General features: G+C 39.5%; 1 protein-coding gene across 1 annotated transcript; it reads right to left on the bottom strand.

Annotated features, from left to right (window-relative positions):
• TSPAN3 (tetraspanin 3) lies at positions 1–22,073 on the bottom strand. Its single transcript, XM_042021797.1, has 7 exons — positions 21,914–22,073; positions 10,931–11,122; positions 9,812–9,886; positions 6,119–6,220; positions 5,650–5,802; positions 5,277–5,360; positions 1–969 (listed from the first exon to the last, which is right to left on the bottom strand). Exons 1-7 carry the CDS (start codon positions 21,974–21,976, stop codon positions 877–879), a joined length of 762 nt encoding a protein of 253 aa, XP_041877731.1. The 5' UTR covers positions 21,977–22,073; the 3' UTR covers positions 1–876.
• Positions 22,074–26,100: the final 4,027 nt, after the last annotated feature.

Here is a 26,100-nt window from a genome sequence, read left to right as displayed (position 1 = left end):
TTTATAGGGAGGATATACAGAGATTTATTTAATCAGGTTTACTATTTACAGTTGAGATCACTTTCACATACTACTTTGCTACTCTACATGGCTACATTGTTTCCAAACCAATTTAAGGTCTACAGTCTAACAGTTCACTCAACACATAAAACGCTCTTCATAGAAAAATGAAGTATTTCATTATAGAACAGTAGTGCATACATTATACTCCTGAAAAGCCAGCTTGTATTTTAAACCACTAATGTTTGAAAGACTGGATCTCTGAAGGTCAAAACTGCAGTCACATAATCCTAAAATTGGTTAGTGGTTTGTTTTTGTTTTTTTTTTTTTTTTTAACAATTTCTTTATATATAAAGTATACTGGACTTAAGTGTTTTTTTCTTTTTTAAAAGTGACACTGGTGAGGGGCAAGATTAAAACACCTTTTCTTCTCAAATTAAATACAGCTGGCTTCCTTTGTACAGCTTTGGCCAGAAAAGTTCCATGTAGTGAAGGTTTAAGACATCCTCTCTCTATATGCAAGAATCAGCCAGTTAATGCTTAGAGGTAATCTACCAAAATAGGCACACATCCTTTGACTTTCATATCAACCAAATCACACTTAACTTGCAAATGGTTCTGAAATTAGAAAGTTTACTAGCATACTAAAACATTTAGATACATGAATAGCTGGCTAAAACAGTGAAAGTCACAGGTAATTATATGGATTTGTGTAAAGCTGTTGTTTTGCCCGTCACCAGTGCACAGTGCGGCTGCCCTCATGTCTGAAAGGTGTGCTTGGACTGAGCTTGGGGCAAGAAAGCTATGGAAGTAAACCTGGCCCATTCGCCTTCCACGTAAGTGGGGGAAGATTGAACTGCGTGTTTGAATTCTCTTCTAGGCATAGGTTCCGCCAGTGATGAGAAGTTCGTAGGCAGGATCCCGACTCCTCCTACATAGAACTATACAGGCACACAACATGCCCAGAAGCTATGGAGAAAAAACAGAGAACAAGCTTGAGTACAAAGAAGGTACTTCAAGAGACTCAACCTCAGCACAGATTGTCAGCATGCTTCAAGACTGTAATTGTCTATAACATAAATGGCAACAAATGACTGTTCCTGAAAGAGCTTGGGTTCCTGCTGCAAAATTCAAGGGCCACAAACTTCAGCCTCATTTTCTTACAAGATTATCCTGGACATCTTAAACAAAACTTTTTTTTTTTTGTCAGCCACTTGTATTCTGCCTCAATAATTCAGGTTCAGATGGAAGAAATTCCTAATTTTTTTTAATGAAAGGTACAGATTTTTAGATACCGTATCTGGCCTGGAAAATCAAAGTGCAATTCAAATGCATCAGCTTAACTACTATGATGAGAATGAGCATTTGAAAGAGATTTAGTAAAACTCTCTCTGTTAACATGTCATATTAGAAAGCTTAAATCTAAGGCGAATAATTCACTTTCAGACATGTTAAAACTCAACAGTACCACAACTGTGCTGGGGCATGCTTGCCAGGATTTAGGGTACAATCACCCTGTGTCCATTTACAAAACTTAAACCACATGAATAATCAGGGATACAGGCCATGATATTTTAAAGAAGTTGCATGTTTACTGAAGGTAGAGTAAGATTGTACCTACTAAAAAATACCAGGTATAGTGTTGTGTTCTGTGGTCTACAGTAATTGGCAATAGCTTCTAGTAAAGTAAGAGATTGTACTGATTTGGTTGTAAGCATAGAAGTTTATTCACAAATGCAAATACTTCAGGAGGCTCCTGTCCTATCTCTGGATTATAAAGCACCACCCTGATGGTAAACTGGTTTCTTATAAAAAGAATCCACTCCAAAAATACACACAAAAAATCCCCTCAGACAGAAAGCAAACAAGAACGAAATGGGTGAGCAGACAATCAAGTGTAGATCTTCCTCACTGATACAGCAAAAGCCCAGTGAAAATAGTACTGGGATAAAAGGAGAATTACTGAGTTTTTTAAAATACAGGCTGATGCAGACATCAAATGCATATAACCTGTTTTAAAACTACATGATGGTACACACAATATAGTACTCCAGTCTGCTGAAAGACTGAAAACAGAATGTTTAAAAATCCTAAACCTAAATAAGCAGCGATTAGGAAGAGGCATGATGAAATTCTAGTATGAGCTTTTAACTTCCTGGAAAGGAACAAGCTGTAAAGATCAATACTCTTCTTTGTTTGCAGGGCATTATCTGCCTTGGATCTACAGCACAAACCAGCTCAGGTCTAAAAAAGCATATGGAGAGTAATGTGGTATGGCACTTCAGCTGTTGTTAAAAACAGCACCTCTCTTCACTCAGGTGGTTCCAGCTCACAGACTGACTCCTAAATATGTTATCATAGAGTAGTCATGGAATGGTTTGGGACAGATCTTTAAAGGCCATCTAGTCAAGCCCTCCTGCAAAAAGCTGGGACATGAACTATATCAGGGTGTTCAGGTTGATCTATTCATATCAGAGCAGGAGAAAACAAGTCACATGAGAAAATGAATCGTCACGGACATAGCCCTTCTAAGTAAGGGGGGAATATCTACAATTAAAACGAACTTCAGCTAGACTGAAGAGTTTATGGTAGTTGCCAGTGGCTACAGAACTCTAAAGAAGACTCACAGCCTGCAAGTACAAAAACTACTTCTCTGCTGTTCAAAGCCAGGATAAAATGAAGAGTGTGATGCAGAGCAACACCTCCTTTAGTCTTTTGCTAGAATTCATTCTAGCCATATACATCAAATGAGTAAAAGTAGTTCCATCACATTTACAGTTATTTGCACAAAGACAACCCTGTTCAATGACTCACTCGAGACGTTTAATTTATATAGAGTTGTGTGAAATCTCAGACATTCAGGTACTACAGTACAACCCTCATACAATTAACTTCTGAGTTACTATTTTACTATTTATATCCTTTAGGAGGTCTCTGAGCATAGTTCGAGAATTCCCTATAAACACAGAAGTGACTCACATACCTCAAATGTTCTCTACAGACATTATTTATTATGTCATTAAAAAAAGATGCTATCACCTCTAAACACTTAAATGCATTTCAGTCTGTTTCTCTTTGGTTGCTGTTTAATACTGTGAACAGCTCTTTTAGACATCTGTGTTGAAGAGGGATCCATGCATCCTCCTCTTCAACAGCTTTCAGGAAAGTTTAGACATCTCCTACATTCAGAAGGTTTGTTTAGTTTTTCATTAATTTTGGTTTTAATTTACCTGCTAGCAGTAACTATATTCAATCTTTCCCTAAACCAATTTTGTACAAAAATTCAATGACTGTATATACATGTGCCCTTTGTAAATGATCACAAACCACAAAAGCTGTGTCTTTTCTCCCTTCAGTTTACCTCCTATCTATTAATAGTTCTGTGCTGTCACTGTGGCTGGGACCAGGGAATTATTGCACACTGGAAAATCCCCATGGTAACTGAAACATGAACAAAAATTACTTCTATGCAGAAAAAACAAAGTTGTCCATAAATTTCAAGCCTTGCAAAAACACTCTTCTCAGTCTTAATTTTAAAGCAATTACTGAAGGTTAAATTTGTTGACTATAGGCTATCAGAGGTAATGAACTTTGAACAGCCTCATTGCATAACATAAAACAATCTGTTCAGAGGGGACTCTGTGCAGCAGGTATAGGAAAAGTAGTAAAATTCACCAAATGGTAAAAACCATAATAACTCCCCTAAGTTTACAGGGTATGACGCAAGTTACAGCCACGTGCTGAAGTTTACATTCTATCTCCCTTTCAGTTAGCCCACAGACCATTTTGCTGAGAACTGGGCCAAGTACATACTTAAATTCTGTATGGGAAAGACAAAGATGTCAGAACTTATGTCTCAAAATTCAGGAGATAAAGAATAGAACAGTTTGAAGAGAAGGGTGCAAGCAGCCACACTGCCATTGCAAGCATGTGTCAGAAACTCTGGGCCAAGGCCAGAAAGGATTGTAACTGTGCTGCATTTTGGGGCAAACCTGTTCATCAACCTGCCAACTCCAAAACTAAGAATAATGCCTCCTCTTGGGATTCACCTCAGTCAGTCTCATAAAATGCACTTTTTTCCGACATAAAAAGAATCTGACACAGTAACTAGGGTTGTGATAAACACATTAATTTTCAGTACACAAATACATTTCATTGTTCAAACAGACCAAGTATTACTTTAACAACTAAAGTTTTAAGAAAGACAATTAAAACTATACCTTCCCTTCAGGAGACTAAGCACAGATCTCACCAAATTTGAAGTTCCATAGCTGAAGTAGTCTGGGTCTGAATAGTTCAACATTACTGTAATACAGTACTATGAGTACATCCTTGTAGCATTGAAATATAAAGGGAACCCTATTTTCACAAGAGTGTTTGCAAAAGATTATTTACCTTCAAACATACAATCTGGCTTAAAAGCTGCTTTTGAAAACAGAAGTGCTTCAACTGTTGGACTTGACAGGTGTATTTTCTGAATTCAAATGCTATTAAGAGCACTAAAGTAACTTTGAAAATAGTTTTTAAGTCTCCTGGGATTCAGCATATGTACTGCATTACTCAGAGACCATAACATAGGCACAGTCTGAAAATAAATGTCCTCAATGTACTAAGTCCACCAGTTGATGAGCATTCAAAATTTCAGTTTTACAAATATGTTTGAGAGACAGTTCTAGTATTTTTTTCTTCCCTAAAATTTACTAAATACTAATATACACATTAGTTTATTTCCTCAGTTACCTTTTCATGACCAGGGTAACTGTAACAAGGTTCATGGAAGGGTCTCTAGTTTAGAGCCTCTTTGTTTGCTTAAGTCCAGAACCCAAGAAATCCTCAAGACACACAGCAAAGCTCAGTTGCACATGAGCAGAGCACACTATCAAAAACCTTGGTGGATCTCCTGGGTGTTCATGACATTATTTGTACACCATGAAGTGTAGTTAAGCTGATGTACCTCTAAAACAGTATGAAGAATGAGGTGGTTAAAAGCTGGAAATTAAACACTATGCAAATTCTTCAAGTGTTAAATGCCATCAGAGGACATTTGTGATATTTAATATCTAGATAATTAAGTTTTCAAAAAATAATTTACCATTGACATCAGAGTGGATTACTACATATAATACTGACTGTTCAGCTTTAACAGAATACACATCCACGTAGCAGTGGGAAGTTCTGTGTTCAAGTGTAATATCCGTATCTGCATACTTTAATTATCTGTACCGCAGTTTAGATTTAATTTGAAAGAAGTTAACAAATAAAGAATATTCTCTTACCTGAATAGCAGCAAATGCTAGTGCTGCCCAGATGACATACATCATGATCTCCTGAAGCTTCTTTACAACCAGAGCCTCACACCCCTGAGAAACAAGTAGGCTTCTTATGTATCAATCTGGCAACCATATTTAGACACAAAGAAACCCCAAAAGCATCACACAGGGCAGAAAGATAATGCACATACTAAAAAAAGTAATTAGATGAAAATTACTCACAGATGAAAAGAGGAGAGAGAGGATTCCCCCCCCAACCCCACAAGAAACCACATCTACTTTCTGTTAAAGCAAATACACCCAAGACGATTTCCCCCCAAAAACATGAATTGTCAGTGAAAGCACACGGCTGTGTAAGTTCATGCTGTGGCTGGCTTACCTCCGAATAAAGGTCCATGGGGTGGGTCAAACTGCCAGTGCAATTGCTGAGGGCTGCTTTGCAACAGCTGAGGGGAACACTGTTGTTTTTAGTTTGTTTGAACCAGACAGTATTCTCCCAGTCTGAATAGTTATGGATCCCACAGCAGCGCAGCTGGAAAATCAGAGGGGTAAAGAACTCAATTCTAACTGCAATACCAGGAGGACAAGTATATTATGCTCCATTGCAGAAAAATACTTAAGTCCTACATATTTGAATACAAGCACAGATTGCCAGATAGCTAATTATATAAAAATTTATCTCCCCATCAGCAATATCACAGTATTAATTTTCACCGAGTTAAGCTATTTATTGTCCATTCAGCAATTTCCTAGATTTGTCAGAATGGAGGAAGGCCATTGACACAAGCAGCAGAGCAAGAGCACCTGTGTTTTAAGGACAGAAAGGAGTGGAAAAGTCGCCATCTCACCTGCCTCTGTACATAGTCAATAGCACGACTGGCTGCATCAGGATTTGTCCCATTGTATCCATTGTATACTTTCCGAATGCTGTGATCAACTTCATCCTCCACCTAGGAAGTGGTAGGAAAGCATCTGCATTAGCTCACCCGCTGAAGTAGCACAGGTTAGGTAAAATTATTCTGCTTCCAACTACAGCATTTCAGGAAACCAAGGTAACTCCCCACCATCTGAAATCAGCATAATTTGGTGGCACAGCTTCCTGAAGTTCAAACTTGGCTTCTGCAAAGGTGTTGCTAGCTTACAGCTAAGAGAAGAAAAATCCAGGCAGCTACTTCCCAGAAGATTTTAGGCAAAGTAGCTTGGCAACGTCTCTCAGAAAAGGAACATGCTTTTCCTATGACACTGTGGCAGACATTTCGTGAAGTTAAGGGCTCTCCATAAGAGCATGCACTCACCTTTCTACTTCAAAGTTCCAAACCAGAACCTGTATAACCATCTGGGCTAACGCATTCCCCTTGGGACTACAAGGATATTGGGATCAAAAGGTACTAAGTCATATGACCTACACTTCTGGTTGAAGCACAGGTAAATTCTCAAAGACACCTTTTGGCTGATCCCACAGTGACCAAGCTCTCTGTTCAGCCCCGGTCTTCCAAAGCTTCCTGAGGAACACCAAGGGAAGTACATTGTATACAGCAACAGTTACTGCAATAGGTCTTAGAACTATTGCAAATGAGTCAAGATGCTGTCAGGTACATGCGTTAGAAATGGACGGCACCCAAGACCCATCACTTGTCCCCTCAAAAGCCATTCTATGATTCCTAGTTTGGAGGAAATCCTACTAGAACCTTTTAAGTACTGTATTTTACTGTAAACTATTACTTAAATAATACACAGTTTAGTGTAGATAAACATTTATGCAATTTTAAGATTAGCTCTGACTTGATTTTTTTCTATCATATTCAACAGGAATTATGTGCAAGGAATGTAATTTTAGGACTGAGCACTAAGCACGCATATTCTTCAGACTTGCAAGCTACAGTAGGAAGGTCTTGTCAACACATCATTCCTTTAAATACTTTAATGGAAGAATTTTCTGCAGCAATAGCACAAGTTGAATTCTACCACCACCACCCCCTCCTCAAGAATACTGCCTATTTCAAGATAGGTATGCATAAATGTCAATTTAGCCTGCACAGGCAACTTTTTTCAGATCAGCTTAAAATCAATTGATGATTTAACTAATGTGATTTACAACTCCAACAAAACAGCTGTTCAAGTTGTCATATACATTTTAAAATAATTTATTTCAGTGCTTGTTTGTGCATCATTTGGCTTGTGGTTCAGTCAGGGCAACATTACTCCTGAAAACCATGCAAATTCTACAGGACCCAAAGAGAAATCACCAGCTCTAGCTAACTGGCAGGTTTAATGAAAAATGGAGAGAGTGAACCCCTACACCTACAGAGGAAAAAAAACAGTGGGTCCTCAACCAACCAAGCCTTTTTTAATCCCTAGTGCCACTTCCAAAAAGCCTTACTTTTACAGCTAAGGACCAATGCTGGCAGACTCTGCAGCAGCTCAGTCCATCTCAGCATGGCCTGGGCATGCTTCACATGGTTCTGAAAGAATCTGAACTGGATCAACACACACAGATTTACAGAGCCATGCTGGAAAATTAAGTGATTTAAGATCAGTAATTGTATCTTAAGAGATTACAGTGCCACTTCCTTGAGACATTATGCTCAATGTTACTTGGTACCAACAACTGCTATGACTTTAATCTTTTCTTTTGTTTGGAAATTTGTACAGTGAACACAAAATAACATGATTCAGGTGCCTTTAAAAAAACCAAAAAGGCTCCCACAGATGCCTTGTCAGAAACAACAGACCAAAATGAACAAAGCATAAAGTGGACTTATTTATCCTAGCAAAAGTAATCAGAAGGCTAAGCAGATTTCCCCTCCCAGCTCACTAGTAATAAATTTACTTCTGTTTATTTCTGTTGCACTTGAAACAACAGTTTAAGATGCTAGATACTACAGGGTACTAGAAAATTGCCATTTTTACTAACAAAACCTATCTGTCCTTTCCAAAGACTTAAGGTTCAGGTTTCAAATACTGACTTCTACAAACAGCTTAACATAAGACCATGCTGCCACCAAAACCAGACAACCTTCCCTCTTCTCCCAAGCTCTGGCCCTGCATTACCTACTGCAATGAAAACTGTATGGTAGCCAATCAAAAAAAGAGAGGCAACAGGAACACACAGCTGGGCAAGGAAGATCCACGCCTCTGCTTTCATCTGCTGTGATTACTGCTAACTGAAAAAGAGCAAGTCCCTTCAAGATGGGAACATGGAAGAAAGTAAGATTGCTACTGCTTCATCCAGATCAGATCCATGGTAATTCCTGCATATATTAAAGTATACCTCTGCAAGTACTGAAGCAGAAGGAAACCATTCAAATCAACATGTAAGAACCCAACATGTTTCCTACTCCCCTGGAATTGTAGTGCTTTCCTCAGTGGCTTCTAAGGTCTACTTCCACTACAAACTTCAGAATCCCAAATGATCATCTCAGTTTACTACCAAGATATCAGAAATCAAATGTAGAGCACAAAGAAAAACATATTCTGAATTCAAGCATGGCCAGTAGAGCACTTCTGTTGAAGCAGTCTATTCTAAGTGTTATGCAACAGGTCTGTAACACAAACACTTCAAGGTCGTGTTGTCAGCTGCTTACTCAAAGCAGCCTTCCCTGGGACCCAAGCAAAACCACCACTTTTACTTTCCAGCTGTCTCCCCATTTGTTTCAGGATAGCAGGAGAAAGCAAGGAGGAGAGAATGCTGAACCAGTAAGACCTGTGTTGTTCATAGGACACAAAAGGCCAAAGAAAGATAAATGGTACTGTGGTTCAGTTTGCCAGTAACATACCCCTGAGTATCGTGCACTGCATACATACTCCATGTCACAGCTAAAATGCCTTCTTTGGTAATTTTTTTTTCCCCTCAAAACTTAGATACAGACATATCAAAAGCCAGTAAACTGTGCAAGTTAGAAATTTCTTCAAGCTACATTGTGGCATCTCTAATACCATGTAGTATATTTTTGCCATATATTATGCTGGTAGAAATACATTTAATTTAATTTTTCTGGTCCTGTTTCTTAATTCCATTAAACAAACAGTGGGAAAAGTCATAATTTCTTTAGCTATAATCCCTGTCAACAACCTGTATAAAGCTAGAAAGTATACATTAACACATTCAATCTATTTAATTTTATTATTATGCAGTGTTAGATTGCACACCAAAACACATGACAACATTTAAGTTATGGCATATTGTTTTGATATGCGGTATGTTCAAACACTGTGTAGCCTCAATCATTCACAAAGTCAAAGCATAAATAAATTAGAAGACCATCTGGAAAATGTAAAGATACTGATTACTGACTCCCTTCTACTGTTTAACTATTAAGGATATGTTCCAGGTAATTTTCTGCCTACAAGATAGCTCTCTGCATTGATGTTCTAAATTTTAAGATACTGGTATCACAAATTAATACACTCAGAGGTTTGATTTTATTCCCTTAACAAATACCCATTAACAGTTGTACAGAATCAAATACAGTAAAGATTAAATTTCTGTATTACGGTTAGAGTTCACAACAAAACATCTACTAAAACTGAGAAGTTCTTACCTTTGCTCTGTAAATGTATCCAAGAACCACGACCACAACTTCGGTGATAAATACCAAGAGCAAGATGATCACAAACTGTAAAATACAATCAAGAGTGTTTGTGCAAATAGTTTTATTCATTTACCTAATGGAAGTCTCCATGTAGAGTTTTCTATTTAAAGTTATTTTTGAGGCAAGGTTGTAATTTAACAGATAATTTAATGCAGGCACTTAAATTGACCAAATGACCCCAGAATTCACTCAAGAAACTTCAGCATTCATAACTTCACCAAGTATTAAGAAGCTGCCCAGTCAGGCAAGTAAGGCTGTCATTAGTACTGAAAATACCATACTGGATGTCTTCAATCAAGTGTTTCTTTCAATCTTCTTTCTTAGATAAATAGGAATGTCTCATCAAAGAGGCTACCCAGGCAGTTACTTAAGAGTGGTAGATGGACTAAGGGAATGTTTCTTCAGATTAAGCTCTGTAACAACAGCCAAAGACAGCAAGCTATGCATTTGTCTTGCTGTATTTAATAGCACATTTTAAATGAGCTGTTAAAGAAGTCTACAAAGCATTCAACAAAAGAAGCCCCAGACCCCGCTGTGGGGACAGTTTAAATACAAGACTCTCTTCTTCCCTACCCAGTTTTCAAGCCAAACTTACAGTTCAAACGCTTGGAAACACATGGCATAAAATACTGCAAACCAAGTGTCCCAAGTGAAGCCATGAAGAAAATAATCACACATTATGACAACCCTCAGTTAACCTTGATGCAAGACACTTAAAGCAAGAAGGCTCCTGAGTAACTTCTCTCCCTCCAATTCAGCTTTTCAACCACAACAGATAAAAGTGAGATTTAAAAACTGTTATGACTTAATCATATGGTTTTACATTTTTTAATAAGATTACCACAGTTCTAAAAAAGGTAAAACTGAGACGCCTTCTGCTGCTACAACTGTTTAATTTAACACCTTTATTCAGAACAGAAAACTGAAACAAGATGTTCCTAACAAAATTAAGGAAAAAACTTTTAAGGCCACAAAGAAAAAACTTTAAGTAATATTTTAAGAGTTTATTAAGAGAGAAGGCAGACAAATATGCACCAGGCCAACACTCTGTAAGAGCTCTGCACTTACTGTAGCCAGTCCACAGCGACTTTCTCGAATTGTAGCGCAGCACCCAATAAGTCCAATAATAAAAAGAAGCGTTCCCACAGCTATGATGATAACAGCTGGAATTAGTGTATAGACATCTTCAAAGAAGTGATCATAGTCATCATATGTGATGAACACATAGGCTCCCACGTAGCACAGGATGCCTGCTGCTGCCTACAAGCACAAAAACATGGTAAGTTCATTGGAATACCAAGCCTTTACTTCAGCAAGGTAACAACTATTTTATCTACCACCATAAAGCAGCCTTCCTCAGAAACTTTGCCAGTTACTATCTATGACCTACTGTTAGAATAAAATAGATATACACATTGTAAACTTTAACCTCTGCTATGGAAAGATGAACTGCTAGAAACAACAGCATTTCTGAAGGGTTCACAGCACTGGAAAAATCTCATTCCAACCAGAAAGCAGGTAGAAACAAATACAAACCACCAACTATTAAAAGGCAGAACCAAATACCTAGAGAAATGTACCATAAACTTGCAAAATTGATGTTCTCAGAAGCACTGTTATATAAAATGGTCCTTTTTAAAAACCCAAAAAGTCGAAGTTACTGCAAATAAGCCCTGTAGGATGAATCTGCAACTATATAGATTTTAAACACTAAGACAATCTTTCATCAATCTGCTATGACCTTGCCTCCCTTATAGTTACAACGATCCCAACACATCAATACTTCCATTATCTTTAAGCTGAGCAGACCTAGTGAAAGACAGACAACTGTTGCTTGAGGAGCCAACTAACACACATTTATTTTTAAATACAAGGGCCTTATCAGTTTGTGCTTTTCAAATGTCTTTCCTAACTGTCCTCACACTTGCTGCAGAACAAATCATCAATTTGCAATGACAGACAGTATAATTTGAATAGTTCAATGACAGGCTTTTCCAATGTCCAATACAAGGCCAAGCTAAAAAATGCACTCAGAAGATGCAATGACTAAACTATGATCTGGGGAATTTCACTTTGCTGTAAAGGGTAGCGTCCCTATTACAAACCAACCCATACCCTGGACACAAGAGCTCACTCAACTGGAATGTTACACACTTCAGCTCCAATCTGAGGAAGAACACTGCAGGCTGCCTCCAGGCAACTTTCCCACTCACTGGCCTTACAACTACCCCCTCCCTGCACTGTGAAGAGGAGGGCACACATATAGCTGGCTCCAGTAGCTGTAATACTACAAGGCTGGATCATGCTAGTGTAGAATCAGAGACTCGATCAATAACTCAGTCTAGGAGGACATCATTTAGTCCAACTGCCTGCACCAAGAAGGGTCAACAATGAATTCAGAGCAGGTTGCTCAAGGCTTTGTCCCAAGTCTTAGAAGTCCTCCCTGGGAAGCCTCTTCAGTGTGGCACAGAACAAGACAAACCATAAAAAGAAAGATATCCAAGATTTCAGCCCTGTCTGCCACTGCATACTACATGTACTGCGACATTACCACAACTCCTTCCTATAAAACAATACTGCACAACCACTACCTGAATATTATTTTACATATGGAATATTCCCTGCAGCACTTTGCTACAGACATTAAGACATCTGCTAAAGACATTAAGAGCCAGCTCAAAAGTATCATCAGTTCTGCATGGATTTAAGCAATACATTTCACCTCTCCACCTCTCTTTCTGCAGCAAAGGTAATTGTGTACTCTGCAGGAATCTTAAAGGCATCCAGGAGGCTCACACTCATTCAGTAGAAGGTGCTATGTAGATATAAGGGGAGTGAAAACTAAAAATTCAGTAACAAAGACCAAGAGCAAGACATGTTTTCCAGACAGAGTGAACAAGCTATTGCAAAATCACCCCTTTGCACAGAAGATGTTGAAATGCTAATCCATCTGTACAAACCCTGCCATATTAGGTACAACATGGCAAAATGCAGACACACACTTTCTGTACACAAAGCAAAGATTCAAAGTAGTGTCACTGAACAATGGAATTACATTAACTGTTGCCTAGCAATGAAGCGTGTGAATGGCAGGCCAGTGATGTAATCTCTTATTTCTAAGAACTAAAATGCTTGTTCGAAATATAGTATGTTACAAGGTGGCAGATGAAAAACCACAGCTGTGGTTGGCATCAGGCACAGAATATATACCACAAAGCTGAAATCAGAACCATTTGTGAACTCCATTGTCCTTTTGTCGTAATTTAATTGGCTTCCTCCTTGTTTAAGAAAAATCTGGACCATGAACTGCATAAGCACATACATTTGAAGAATGTATTTAAAGTAAAAGGAGTTTAGCCTTAAAAAAAAAATTGAATCTGTCTGCAGGTGTTATCTTTCCTTTCCTACTTCAAGAAGCACATCCATTTTAAGAAAATTTGCTTTCACAATCTTTAGACTGCTCAGATTAAAAGCTGCCTGGTTTGAAGACTTCATTAAATCCCCTCCATACATAGTACAATAATGACTAATCATCCATGACAGCACTGGGCCTTAGGTTTTGCTTCTGAACAATGTTGAGGAACTGGTGTTTCTGAACAGACACTGCCTCTGTGATAAAGTGACCATACTCTTAAGAATTACTGCTACTACCTCTTCAACAAGTAACCTGCAGGAGAGGAAGGTCCTGAGAACAGAGGTACTTGCTGGAGCTGGCACAAGGTTTAAAAGCCATGAAGATTAAAACTCCTTCCCTATGTATCATAGCTGAACACTGTTTTTTGAACAGGTAAAAGACTTAGTCTATAAAGCAGCAACACTACCCACTTAGTTTACATGTGAACAAGTTTGAGATGCCCTCCCTTTTCCTTTCACATCACAACCACGGGGCTCTTACTATTTATTTCAGCCTGCTCTAAACCAGGAAGGGGGAGGTCTCTGAAGTGTTTTAGCTGGGATGAGAAAAGCGCTTTGGAAGCCATCTTTTTTTCTCATCTTTTGATGATTTTCACTTACTACCTTCTGGCTTGCATCACTGAATAGTCTTAGGAGTATGTAAGAGGACTCACTCTGGATGAAACTAAGCCAGAAGACAAGTACAGTTACTGTGCTAACTGCTCAGAGCTGCTCAATCAATGGGGCTGCACCGGCCCAGGGTCCCTCCCTCTTCAGAGCTCAGCAGTTCCAGCATGAGGTCCTCGGCACACAGTACAGTGTCATTCACTGATATAAACAGCATACAAACATAGGGGCAGACAAGACAGTTCTAACCATACAGAGCATGCAGTCTATGTTGACCACTGCTGCGCCAGTTAAATGCACATTTATTACCTGTTGCAAACCAAGTGTAAAGCTGAATACACGTGCTTTTTGAAGACAAAAAACCCCAAACCAACTGACTCTCCCCTGCCCAAAACTGAACAACCCACCCCAAACCACCCAAAATTGTAACATATGCTTAAACCATCTATCTCAAAATAGGAATCATCTAAGGAACCCGAAGTCTGTATTACAAGTAGACACAAGGATAACGTAAAAAAAAAAACAACCCATAAAATAATCCAGATCTCAATGTTTACCATCCTGCAGAGTAAACAGAAAATCTGCAAAGTCCAAACTTGCTCAAGTCAAAGACATTTGAATATAAAGCTACCGTGTTTACAGTCATGTATTTCCTATCATTAAATGGAAGCCAAATATATGAACTGCACACAGCTCAAACACATCTTTGATAAACAGGACTTGAAGGAAGAATTCTCCAACTTAATCTGCTCAATGCTCTGAATAGAGATGGCAGCATTTCCTGAATCTGTACCAGGTCACATGCATGTTCTAGGGACATGACTGGTTATGCAGCATTCACACATCTTTTTGCAGTTGTCTTCATCTTACTCGTAGTTCTGAACCTGAAGCAGCACATTTATTTTAGGATGAATTAACCTTTAAAAACACTGATATAAAAGTACAGTCAATGAAGACAGCTTGTTGCAAAAGGCTTGAGCAAGTCAACATCCTTTTCATCAGAGGCAAATTTTAAAGATATGTGGACCTCTCACAGTTCAGAAAAAGGTTGATATTATTGCTTTGGCAGGAACCTCTAGGGAGTTATTAAAACTCAACAATTATGCAAAGAACTGGAGGGAAAAATGGAAGATCTAATGACACAATGATAAGCATCACTCAACACATTCTAGGAAAGCTCACTTAAAAATCAAGGTTCTTTGGGTAGTCTTTCGGCTGCTGTAACACAACCTCTTAAGCTCATGCCTATTTCACAAAGTCAGCTTTCACCCTTCACAAGCCCTGAGGTGTACAAGGCTGTACACTGTCTAGCTGCTCTTTGAAACAGTTTCAGGGATTTTGTTTTCCAAGTAGGCTGCAAACACACACCGCATCTTTTCAGTAATGCTCACACACTGAAGCAATTTGAAAGCCAAAATTGTGGCTTCCTAAGTTGATGAGTGCAGGGTATTTAAACTTGTTCCGTTGATCATTTATTTATCAGCCATGGACATTGCAGCTTCATTTACAAGCAAATGCTTCCTTACACTACCCTACTAATGTTACTCCCAAAGAGATCTGATCAACACTTGTATGTTCATACTTTTACTCTTCACCTTGATATGGAATTTCTTCACTTTGGGACCCCAAAACAACACAAAGCAAAGTTCTGAATTTCTTTTGTGGTACTCTTTCAATTAACTGTGGCAAAAAATACTGTTTGTCCCTTTAGAATTTACCTTTTATTCACTGTTTTAAGAAAAACACATACTCTCTGACCAAGAAAATGAAGGTAGCAGCAAATACTGCTTCTTCAGAGAAAACACATCTGACATTTAATTAAGCAAGAGGAGTATTTAATATTTTTGGTAAGGACACCTACTTATGAATTCCTACTGCTGCCAGCTTCGCCACTGCTGACTGGTAAATGTTGATAGCAACACAGACACCACTCTAAACCAATTATTCATCCCACTATGGAAATACCTTTCAAGCATGGGATTGTTAACTACACCCATGATGTATTCTGACAGACCATCTACATCATCTTTGATAAAAAGAACCAAAGGAAAAAGTAAAAAAAAAAGCCTTTTACACTAACAGACCCTCAGCTTTTCTATCTGGACCCTGTCCTAGGACCATTTTCCCAACATGTGTATTACTAACTTTCCTCATTAAATGTGTTTCTTTGTTCTCACTGCCTTTCTAGCATGTTTTTTAAAAAACAAAACACATGTATACTCCAGGATAGATTTTTGAAAGTCTACAGTTTTATCAGTTTCATCCTTTCTAACAGTTACTTTTATCCATACATACCAACTCCTGAACATTTCCTATCCACACGCAGGGACACTGGTGTTGCAGTCCACCTCCAGATTTTTGGGCTTCTTAGAACAGTACCTTAACAAGTGGGGATTTTTCCACACTTCTCCATTATTTGACCTCTAGGGTATTTCTGACATTTTTGGTTCTTTCCAACACTAGAGTACTCATAGCCAGATTACTGTCATAAAAAGAAGGGGATGATGAAAACTCTTAGATTTTCCTTTTAGCTTTCTGTTCTTCAAAATTTATTTCCTTAACCTCAAAAGCCCTGGAGGATCTCTCTGGGGTTTATTTCTCTTAAAGTCTTTTCAGCACTTCACTGCTGTGTATCTTCCTCTCCACTCCTCCCAAACAAACCCACACCCATACTTGGTATTTTCTCTGCTTCCTGAAATTGATGCATAGCCAGCTTAGAACCCAATGGTTTCCTGACACTCTTCTCTTTGTTCTCATCAGTAATACTTTAACTTGAACACCAAGCTATAACTGTCTTACAAAATCCTTTGGGAGAAGAAATACAGCAATTCCATTCAGCTTCGTGACACAGTTAAAATTATCTTAAAGGCTTATAAAACAAACAAGCCCTGTAAAATTCAAGCAAGGCAGACTGCTCTGTCTGTACTAGCCACATTCAATTCTACAACACCATGCCCAAACACCTCAAATTCAAAAGCTTTTTAGGCTAAAGCAAAAGGCTGAGCTAGGCTGCTTTTGCATTTGGCAGTATATATTTGAAGTGTCACTAACTGCAAGATGTAGTGCATCTGCAGTCTTTTACCTCTTCAAAGCCAGAAGCCAAGTTAACAATATAGCCATTCTTTTACACCTATTTAGTCACCAGGGTTTGTAACTTGAGCTGGTGCTCTAGTCTTTCCAGATTCCTTGCTCTGCACAAGAACAATGATGATCACTCTGTGCTTCAACATTCACCAGGTAAAGCGATATTACAGATTCTCTGTACTATTCAAAGGTATCACATTTAGCTTTGCAACCTGTTTTTGTTAGGAATTAGATCGACTTTTAAGTTCAAGACCAGATGCTAAAAATCCTGAAAAATCACAGGCAAAGACCTGAAACTCATCCTCTAAAGAAACATGAGCAACACTACCATGTTGCTTAAAAGCAAATCAAAGTATTTATTACTAAAATTCAGGACCTGGCCCATGTTTGCTATCTGAAAACTCATATTCAAATATTTTAAGAAAAATCACTCAGATGGTACAACACTTGGGAGTTTTAAATCCTAACTTTTTAATTTAAAAACTAAATTCTCTAATGCACAGGGTTCCAAACCATTACACAATCCTGTAGGATACACTCACTTCACACTACCATAGCAGCAGAAGCAGAAAATGTTCCATTTTTACATCCAGAAGCAACTGTCTTTCAAAACCAAAGGGCTTTGGTCAAGTAATCCCTGCAAAGTTACCTCTGGGATCATCCATCAATTAGAGTCTTTGATGACCAAAGAACTCTCAAGAAGTTTGTTTTAAAGATCAGATCAGTAACTATTCTCAAGCTCACAAAAAACTAGAGAAATTACTGGGCTTATTGCTGTGTGTAAGAAGAGAAAGTGAGCTCTACTTTTCCTTTCTACTACTAAATTTCAATGAATTTTCTCATTGCTTCATTTTCTTTGTTTTTTTCTAGCAGAAATCCCAAAACACACTACATACCCATGGACTGCTGCAGCTCCTCTAAGAAAATACTCCATTTCCCACACTCTGGTCACTGCACTGTGGTGAGCATGCCCAAGCTGTGCAGGGAGCACAAATTTGTAGAAAGCATTTGTGCTCCACAGAAGTGAGGACTCAAGATTTCTCTAAACAATCATACCAAGAATGTTTTATAACAGCTTAGTCAAATGAACTGTCAAAGTAATGATTTCAAGCCAGCTGAATACTACAAGAACTACTCGAATAGTTTGCAACTACTGAGTTGAAAGAATTGTAGAAGCAGAGTTCATTCCTTTTCTCAAGGAGAAGGACACAGAGGTGAGACATAAAAACCTCAGCAAGCACAGGAGACTCGGCACTATTTTCGCAGAGCAGGCTGTCAAAGCACATAGATTCTTTGGGAATGTAAAATAGACAGATACCCTTTTCTGAAGCAAGGCCACATGGAACTCTGGATATTTTATCCTTCTATCCTATGAACTAAACTAAGACTGAAAACATTTCCTTAGCATTTTTGTCTTCATCTCATCTTCAAACTGGTTTCAACTGAATTATGCAAGTCACAGCATGAAGCCTTAAATTAAGGGCACACAAACACATTTGACAGCAGTCTTTAGGTATTTTTTCCAGGTAAATATATTTCTTCCCCTTTCAAAATTATGCAGACTTTAAATTTAGGAGGTTTCTTGAAGAACGTGCTATACTCAAATACTTTATTATAATTTTTCTTTTGCAATTAGTCATTATCAACATTTCATCATCAAGGTCACAAAAAAATCTTCCTGATTATGAAGACATACGTATTAGAAGTTGAATTATTTTACTTCTAAGCTGTATTGTCTTTTACATCACAATTACTTCCTATGCAATATCCTTCCTTAAAGGACTCAGCATCCCCTAAATGAACATGAAGTCATCAGCTGGCCAAATAAATCTTGTGCAAACTTAAGGTAAAGGTCAACTGAAGGATCGATTTTCCTGTATCATTTATAATTTCTACTCAAAATTTAACTCACAGCAACAAGATGATGAGAAACATTAATCAGATCAGTATTCCTCTGGTCTAAGAGTGGTAAGTTTTAACCGATGCTTCTTATCAATGCATTTCTTGGTAAAGTATTTTTGACCTTCAGTACTCTTCGACAAAACTCAAGCACATGTTCCACGCAAAATCTACGTTCTGTTACTCTTTATGACTACCAGTCATGATACTGTTTTCTTACAGAACTGTATTTTAAAGGCCATATGGGCACCTACAGAAGATGCACTCAATGCTCAACACCCCTGAAAATATAACTCTGCTGAATTGTCGAAATACCACACCAAAGATGTGCAAAGGTGAGTAAAGTCCATCCAGCTTTCTGGATGATAAACTAGCATCTGCTCTAGTGTTAGACAGCTTCCACAGCCCACTTTCTTTAAAAAATAAAAATCCTGTAGTAATTACCAACATGTAGGAAAGTACAGCTCATGTAAGAATTTTACACAGTATGAAAGAAGTTTTCACAAGACAATAAATGACTTTTTATGGTGTCAACTAAAATTTAACAAGTAGCACAAGACTCTTCAAAAGGAGATGAACTTGTAAAATTGAAATTGGTAGCTGTAGATGGTAAGTGGCTGTGACCTGTCAGCAAGGTCTGATCTGCCTTTTTCAGACTTGAAAAACATTAGTAAAAAAGTTAGAACCTAGACTACAAAGTATAACAAACACATCTCTGGTATTTCTTCCCAGCACTGATAATTTTCTGAACATCTCAGTCATAAGACAGATATAAAACCTCTCTGAACATTCACATCCTCCCACAAATAAGAGACCCATGGCGGGGGGGGGGAGGCAGGGGAAGATGTTATAATCCACTGTGTAGTAACAACTTGCTATTCCTACAGATGACCATGAAGATAATGGTAGCACACAAGACTGGTATATGAAACCTTGTGGAGGTACTAAATTTACAAAAGCAATTAAAGGAGATTTCATCGTTTCTTGACCAATTATAGGCATTTGTCTATTGCCAAGTCTCAGGGGAAAGTCGAATGATCTAATTATCAATATTGGAAGTACATATGAATGGCAAGCAAAAGACTTCTGTAATAGCACAGAAGCAATTATATTGCCAACTAGATGGGCACCAAATACACAGCTCAGTCAACAAATGAGCTATTGACTATCACTTGCTAAAGAAAGGAAAACCACTGATTTCTGTAACTCTCACTTTTAGAAAGCCTGCCTCTTTCTACATGCAGCTAATGAGCTGCAAGGTTGTTCCAACACAAGCAACCCAGTCACTTATCTGCCAGAAAGCTATCAGCACATGCTGACTTCTTAGGCTGGAGGTGGTTTACAGAATACAAGATTGATGACATTTTAATTTGACATGAAGTACATCTTACCTAAATACAATCTGGCCATTTTAAATTAAGCCAAGTTTGTCTCAAAAGAAATCAAAAATCGTAACGCATGAGGTTCAGCATTACACAAAATAACTGTGACCCCACCACTGTATGAGATTAATAACTGCCAACTCCAACATGCAATTAAATTACTAAATACAGCAGATAACAAACAATACCTATCACTAAGCTTCTGGAGTGGGGGAGAAACTGCACACAGAACTTGTGCTCATTACTCCAAACAGCCATTATTATATCAGCAACTAAAGAAAAATCTACTTCAAGGTGCCATCAAGAACGCAACACACAAAAACTGCGTCCAGTCGAAAACTTTTAAATATGACGTACGAGCCATTAAAGAACTTTTAAAATGCCACTTGCAACTATGCATGTAACAAAAAGCCACACCCAAGAAAGCAGATTCCAACCTTACGGCCTGACTAAGAGATTGATGTCACTACTTTTCACTTTGAAGATAAAGAATGGAGTTTATGCACCTCAGCCAGAATTACAGACTTCTAATCTGCACCACCTAAAGCCAAATATGCCTCACCTTCACTGCTCCTCTCCCAGAGCACCTGTATAGGCAAATGCCGGTGAGAACGCACAGATATGCATTTTCCCTGACCATGATTCATTTCCAGGCACCCATAAGAAGCATTCCTTTGTAAAAATTCAGACAATCATCCTGTAGCGCTAGTAAGATTTTATATGACTTTCAACAGTAAATGAAGCAGCTAGAGATAGCTACACTTTTATGTTCCAACAGCTTGTTACCCCCTATTACTTTTTCAAAGATGAAATCTCTGAACAGTTGGAACAACAGATATTCTGTTCCTGGAGCTAGGATTAGAGCAGGAAAAATTCAGTACCTAAATGCACAAAGGGAATTCTTAAAAATCTACAGACTATTCTTTGATTTCATTTAAGAGTTATGCTGTTCTGACAAGCCAATTATTACAGTGAACATAATACCAAGCTAGAGCCTGTAGGTCCATCCTGAGAAAGGTCATTTACAGCAACCTACTGTTCGCCTTTTGTAAGCTTTTGTCTTACTATCAGTGTAGCTGTGGGAGGTTTCAGCAATGCATAAATCCTACAACGCTACCGTGGCTAGTGGAATACGTGAAGCATAAATATATAAACACGTATATTCTAGTTTTGTGTTACCAATAGCAGGAAGAAAACGGTGCCCCATACTCAGCGCGAAGCGTTTGGGATGTCCCGAAGTGGACAAACCCGAGATGGCCAGAAGAGCGCTACAAAAATTAAACTGGCTACAAAAATTAAACTGCCAGAGACCTGAGAAGCTCAATAATGCTACAGAGAGAAGCTGCATTCACTTACACAAGAGCCTCTACCCCAAGATCCCTAATGCTCGTTAAACCTTCAATGCCAGGTTCAGCTCCCCCCACCCTGGAACTCGGGGGGGAGGACTGCGAGGGGAGGGAAAGGACTGCGCCCAGCACTGAACCCCACACCCCGCGAAGGGGTTCAGGACGCCCCTTAAAAATAAAGGGTTTAAATACGAACTGAACCCGTGCGGGGAGGTGGAGGGGGCTCCCGGCCCCTGAGCGAGGCCCGCAGCGCTCTCGGGGTCAGGCTCCGACCTAGAAGCCCGGAGCCACCGTCCCTCGCGAGGCGCGGCCGGACTCACCCAGAAGATGAGGTTGAGGAAGACGAGGACGGTCTTAGAGGAGGTGATGCCGCACTGCCCCATGGCGCCGCAGAGCCCCGGCCCGGCCCCACGTCCCCTCAGCGCCGCCGCACGTGACCGCCCGGCCGCGCGGGCAGCCTAAGATGGCGGCCGCTCGCGTCACGTGGCGCGAGGGGGCGGAGGCACCTAAGATGGCGAACCGCTCCCCTTCAAGGCGGTCCCGCCCTCAAGGAGGCGCAGCGCTTGGGCAGCCCCAATGGCGGGTTATCGTGAAGGCTCAGCGGTGCCCTCCGGCCTCAGAACCCAGGAAGCAGAGTATAACAAACACAGCTCTGCTTCTCGTTCAGCACCTGAAGCGATAATTTTCCGACTACCTTACAGTCCTAAAACAGGTACCAAAGAACTCCGAACATTCACATCCTCCCACAAAAAAAGCTGCACTATAAAGCCGGTGACATCCTCAGGAGACCTTCCAGCTCCCGAGGGAAATAGAAACCCGCCCGATTGCCGCCTGAGGGGTGGTTTAATGGCGGGACTGTGCCCTCAGGGCGCTGAAGGGCGGTGAGGGCGGGAGAGCTGAGCGGCAGGCAGGGAGAGCAGGTGTTCCATGAGGAGATCATCCAGCATTTCACAATCTTGTCTAGTGTGGAGAAGCAATGCTACCAGTGAAGTAAAAGACTGTGGCTCATGTTGCAGAACCCCACGAACTGTGAGGAAAGTGCAGGCGGTAATTGTTGGGTGTTTTGGACACATCCAAAGAGGGTGGCATTTTCCAGCGAAGAGCAAAGGAAAAGTAAGTTAAGAAATGAAAGACATGCATGGTTTCTGGAAGCAGTAACACCAATCCAGGATTTGCTACCGAGTGTATACATAAGGTTTATTTTAGCATGGCCAGGATCCAGCCCTTCACTGTAAAGGCCTTTTTTGCTGTCTCACTAATCAAACCAAACCCTTTCTTTGGGCACCAGGATATCTTCCTTCTTGATCTTCCTCTTACTCTCTTTCACCTCTCTAATCCTCTGCTTTTCCTAGAAATGCCTGTCATTCCTGGGCTGCTCTCCCTTGTTTGGTGAGCTTATCCTTGTTCCTTTTCCAGCAGGTTTACTTCTCAGGTGGAAACAAAACTACCCATATTAATGAAGGCCTTAACATTTTAGCAATTGGTCTTGTAAAGGCAGACAAGTAACAATCAGTTATATTCCACTGTTCTGTTTCCATGGTAGCAAAGTTAGTTCTTTTTCCTCCTACAGTTTGAGAAGTTATATTCAGACCCAGTTCTGGATACCATGGAGATACCAAGTCTTTTTTCAGCTTTCATTTCAAGCCCTTATATGCTCATGGATGAAACTTCCCAATCTTGCAAGTGTTATCAGACCATTTTCTGACATTAAAAATTAATTTATATACCCAGAAGATATGCTTAAAGTTGGTTGCACAATTAATGGGGTTTTGCACTGAATTTATGGCTTTTAGGGTGTGCTTGTGTCTTGTAATTTCTGCTTTTTAATGTGCTGTTTATATGTGCTTTACATTACAATTCTGTGACATATGGTATTTTTAAAAGCCTACATAGATTATACTATCAAAAATGCCATTAAGAGTTGATAGAAAGAAAGTCTTTTTAAGAGGAATTTGATAGGGAAAGGCTCGATGATATTTAAAAACTCATAGAAAGATTTTAGTACAATGCTGTTACACAATTTCAAGGTTGAACTTAACAGTCTTATCTGATTTTCTGTATTAATTTCCTCTGCCTTCATAGGTAGAGAAAGATAGATATAGATATCTCACATAATTTTTTATAGATTCATAGGAACTGATGTTCAGTAGAGACTCTTGGGGTTCTTTTTTGCATTTGACATTGATAACTGGCAAGGAAGGGCCAGGACTTTATGCTTGGAGGGGAGACAATAGCCCATAGTGACGTTGCAGGTTTATGCATTCAGGGAACACAAGGGACTCGTGGGGAGAGAGGAGGAATGGGGAGACTGCAGGCAGCCCTTTAAATTGGCCCAGGGGTTGTGTGGGCTGGACTCACACTGCCTGAAAGATAAATGGCAAGTGTTCCTCTAAGCATGGCTCCTGTAAAAAACATAAATACAGCAGTGCCTGGCATTCTTCTTGGCAATGCTGCCTTGCTGCTCTCATGCATAGAGAGATGGCTGATGGTGGGTGCCAGGGTGGGGTCTTTGCAGGCTCTTGTGCAGGGAGATACTCTTGGTTCTTTGGAGAGCATATGCAAAACTTTTGGGTATCATCAGTCTGTAACTTCGAATCCACAGACTCTGTCTGCAATAAGGTGTGGGCCTGTGCTGGCATCTCATGCCAAGCGTGGCATACCAGCCAAGTGACATTTAGGGGAAAAATTGGATGAATAGTTGAGATGCCATCATAAATTGCCCCTCCTCCTTACATGGGAATATAGGCAGGAAATTCTAACTCTCTGCTTGTGTAGAGAGGAGGAAGGATGGATGGCTTGCTGAAGTGAGGTGAGGCAAGGCAATTCCCAGGAGAGCAGGGAGCAAGGCTTGCTGGAAAGCAGTTTGTAACAAGCATTTTGAACACTGGCTGCAATTTCAGTATCTGGCTTGATTGAGTTGGACTGAACTGTCTCCAGCACAGCTTTGTTGCTTAGATCTCCGCCGTTCTTGATGTGGACAGGTAGCTTGACTGCCAAGATGTGCTTTTGTTTTTAATAAAGTTTAAACCTCTTTGAAATTCCTCAGAGAATGTTTATTCAGCATTCCACAGCTTGTGACTGTCATCATAGCAATATTTTCAGAAAGATGTACCAGAAATGAATACAAGGATATCCTGCACTTCCACGGCCTCTGAGAGAGTGAGAGGATCAAAGGCTGGGATGGGTGCAGGGCAAGAGTGGCCTAAAGGTCTCAAATGCAGAATGAGTGCTAGCAAGATGTTCACTGCACATTTGTGACCTCCCTGAGGCTCAGTCTCTGGCTCTAAGTGCATCGTGGCACACACTGGGCAGGTTGGCTGAATGGCTGGTTAAGGTAAGTGGCTGGAGAAGCTATTTTTCAGATTCAGAAAAGCAGAGACAAATGTTCAAGCAAATACAATAACGATGTAGTTTGACCTTCAGTTTGATTATGCCTGATTCAACTCTCCCTTTTTTTAAGCACCAGGAGTTAAATTCTGTGGACACGGTGCACTTTGCGTTGGTGCAATTGAGTCTGGACTGTCATAAATCACTCATCTAGAGAGGCCTGTAGATAATTCCACAGCAGAGGTAATTTTTATTGGCAGGCATGCATTGCAAAAGTAAAAGTGTATTTTTGCTTTTGGACAAGCAATTTAGGAGATGTTATAAAAAGGAGTTAACTCCATTTGAATGAATTAAGTAGTAAAGAATAATCTCATGCTTTTTCTCCAGCTCCTGAGGAGGTAATCATAAGCTTCTTTGAAGTGTGTAATAGCCTGGAAAGGTCCATGAACACGGGCGGATGCATAGTAAAAATGACAGATTACCTGACAAACATTCTCCTAGTTAATCTTTTCAACATTTGGAAGTTTGGTTAGGAAATGAGAGCATCCATATCAGAGTATTGTAAACCAGTGAATAGAGGTGGGAATTGGGACTGTCAGTGTAAAGTAGGGAGGGCAGCAATGGTGAAATCCAGTCTTTCATGTGTTCTGGAGCAGGAGAGATCTCTTACCACTTTGATTCCCACCCACCTGATTTTGTAGTTCCCAGGAATGCCAGTCATGACTTGCAATCCATTAATTGCTCTTCACTGGGAGTAAATGATCTCATAGGAGTCACTCTGTGCATTTCTTCACTTTTTGATGGGCTTGAGCACTGAGAACTTCTTGGTAATGATCAAATGTTGGAAGCAAGGTTCATTTTATTGCCACTGAAGGGATGTAAAAGGAACCAGGAGCACTCTTCGTGACTGAGGAAGGGTCATTGAGATTAGTTGATTATCTTTTCTTTATATCTTTATCATCTGACTTAACCTACATGAAATACAATTTTTAATAATAAGAACCTATATACACTGCATTAAAATACAATTTTCACGAGCTTCTGTAATAATATATCCTTGTTCAAATACCCTGTATGGCATACAGGATGTTTGTGTGCTCTATTCTATATATATTTCTATATTTATATTTGATAGCAGTCATTGTGTTATGCTAAGTGTTGGCAGGCTGGAGGGAGACCT

Source organism: Corvus kubaryi, unplaced genomic scaffold (genome assembly GCF_017639235.1).
Source record: "Corvus kubaryi isolate FWS band 111438036 unplaced genomic scaffold, C.kubaryi_AGA036_p1.0 37172, whole genome shotgun sequence".
NCBI classification, from domain to species: Eukaryota; Metazoa; Chordata; class Aves; order Passeriformes; family Corvidae; genus Corvus; species Corvus kubaryi.
The sequence above is the reverse complement of the archived record's forward strand: the minus strand, read 5'-3'. Positions and strand labels throughout refer to the sequence as shown.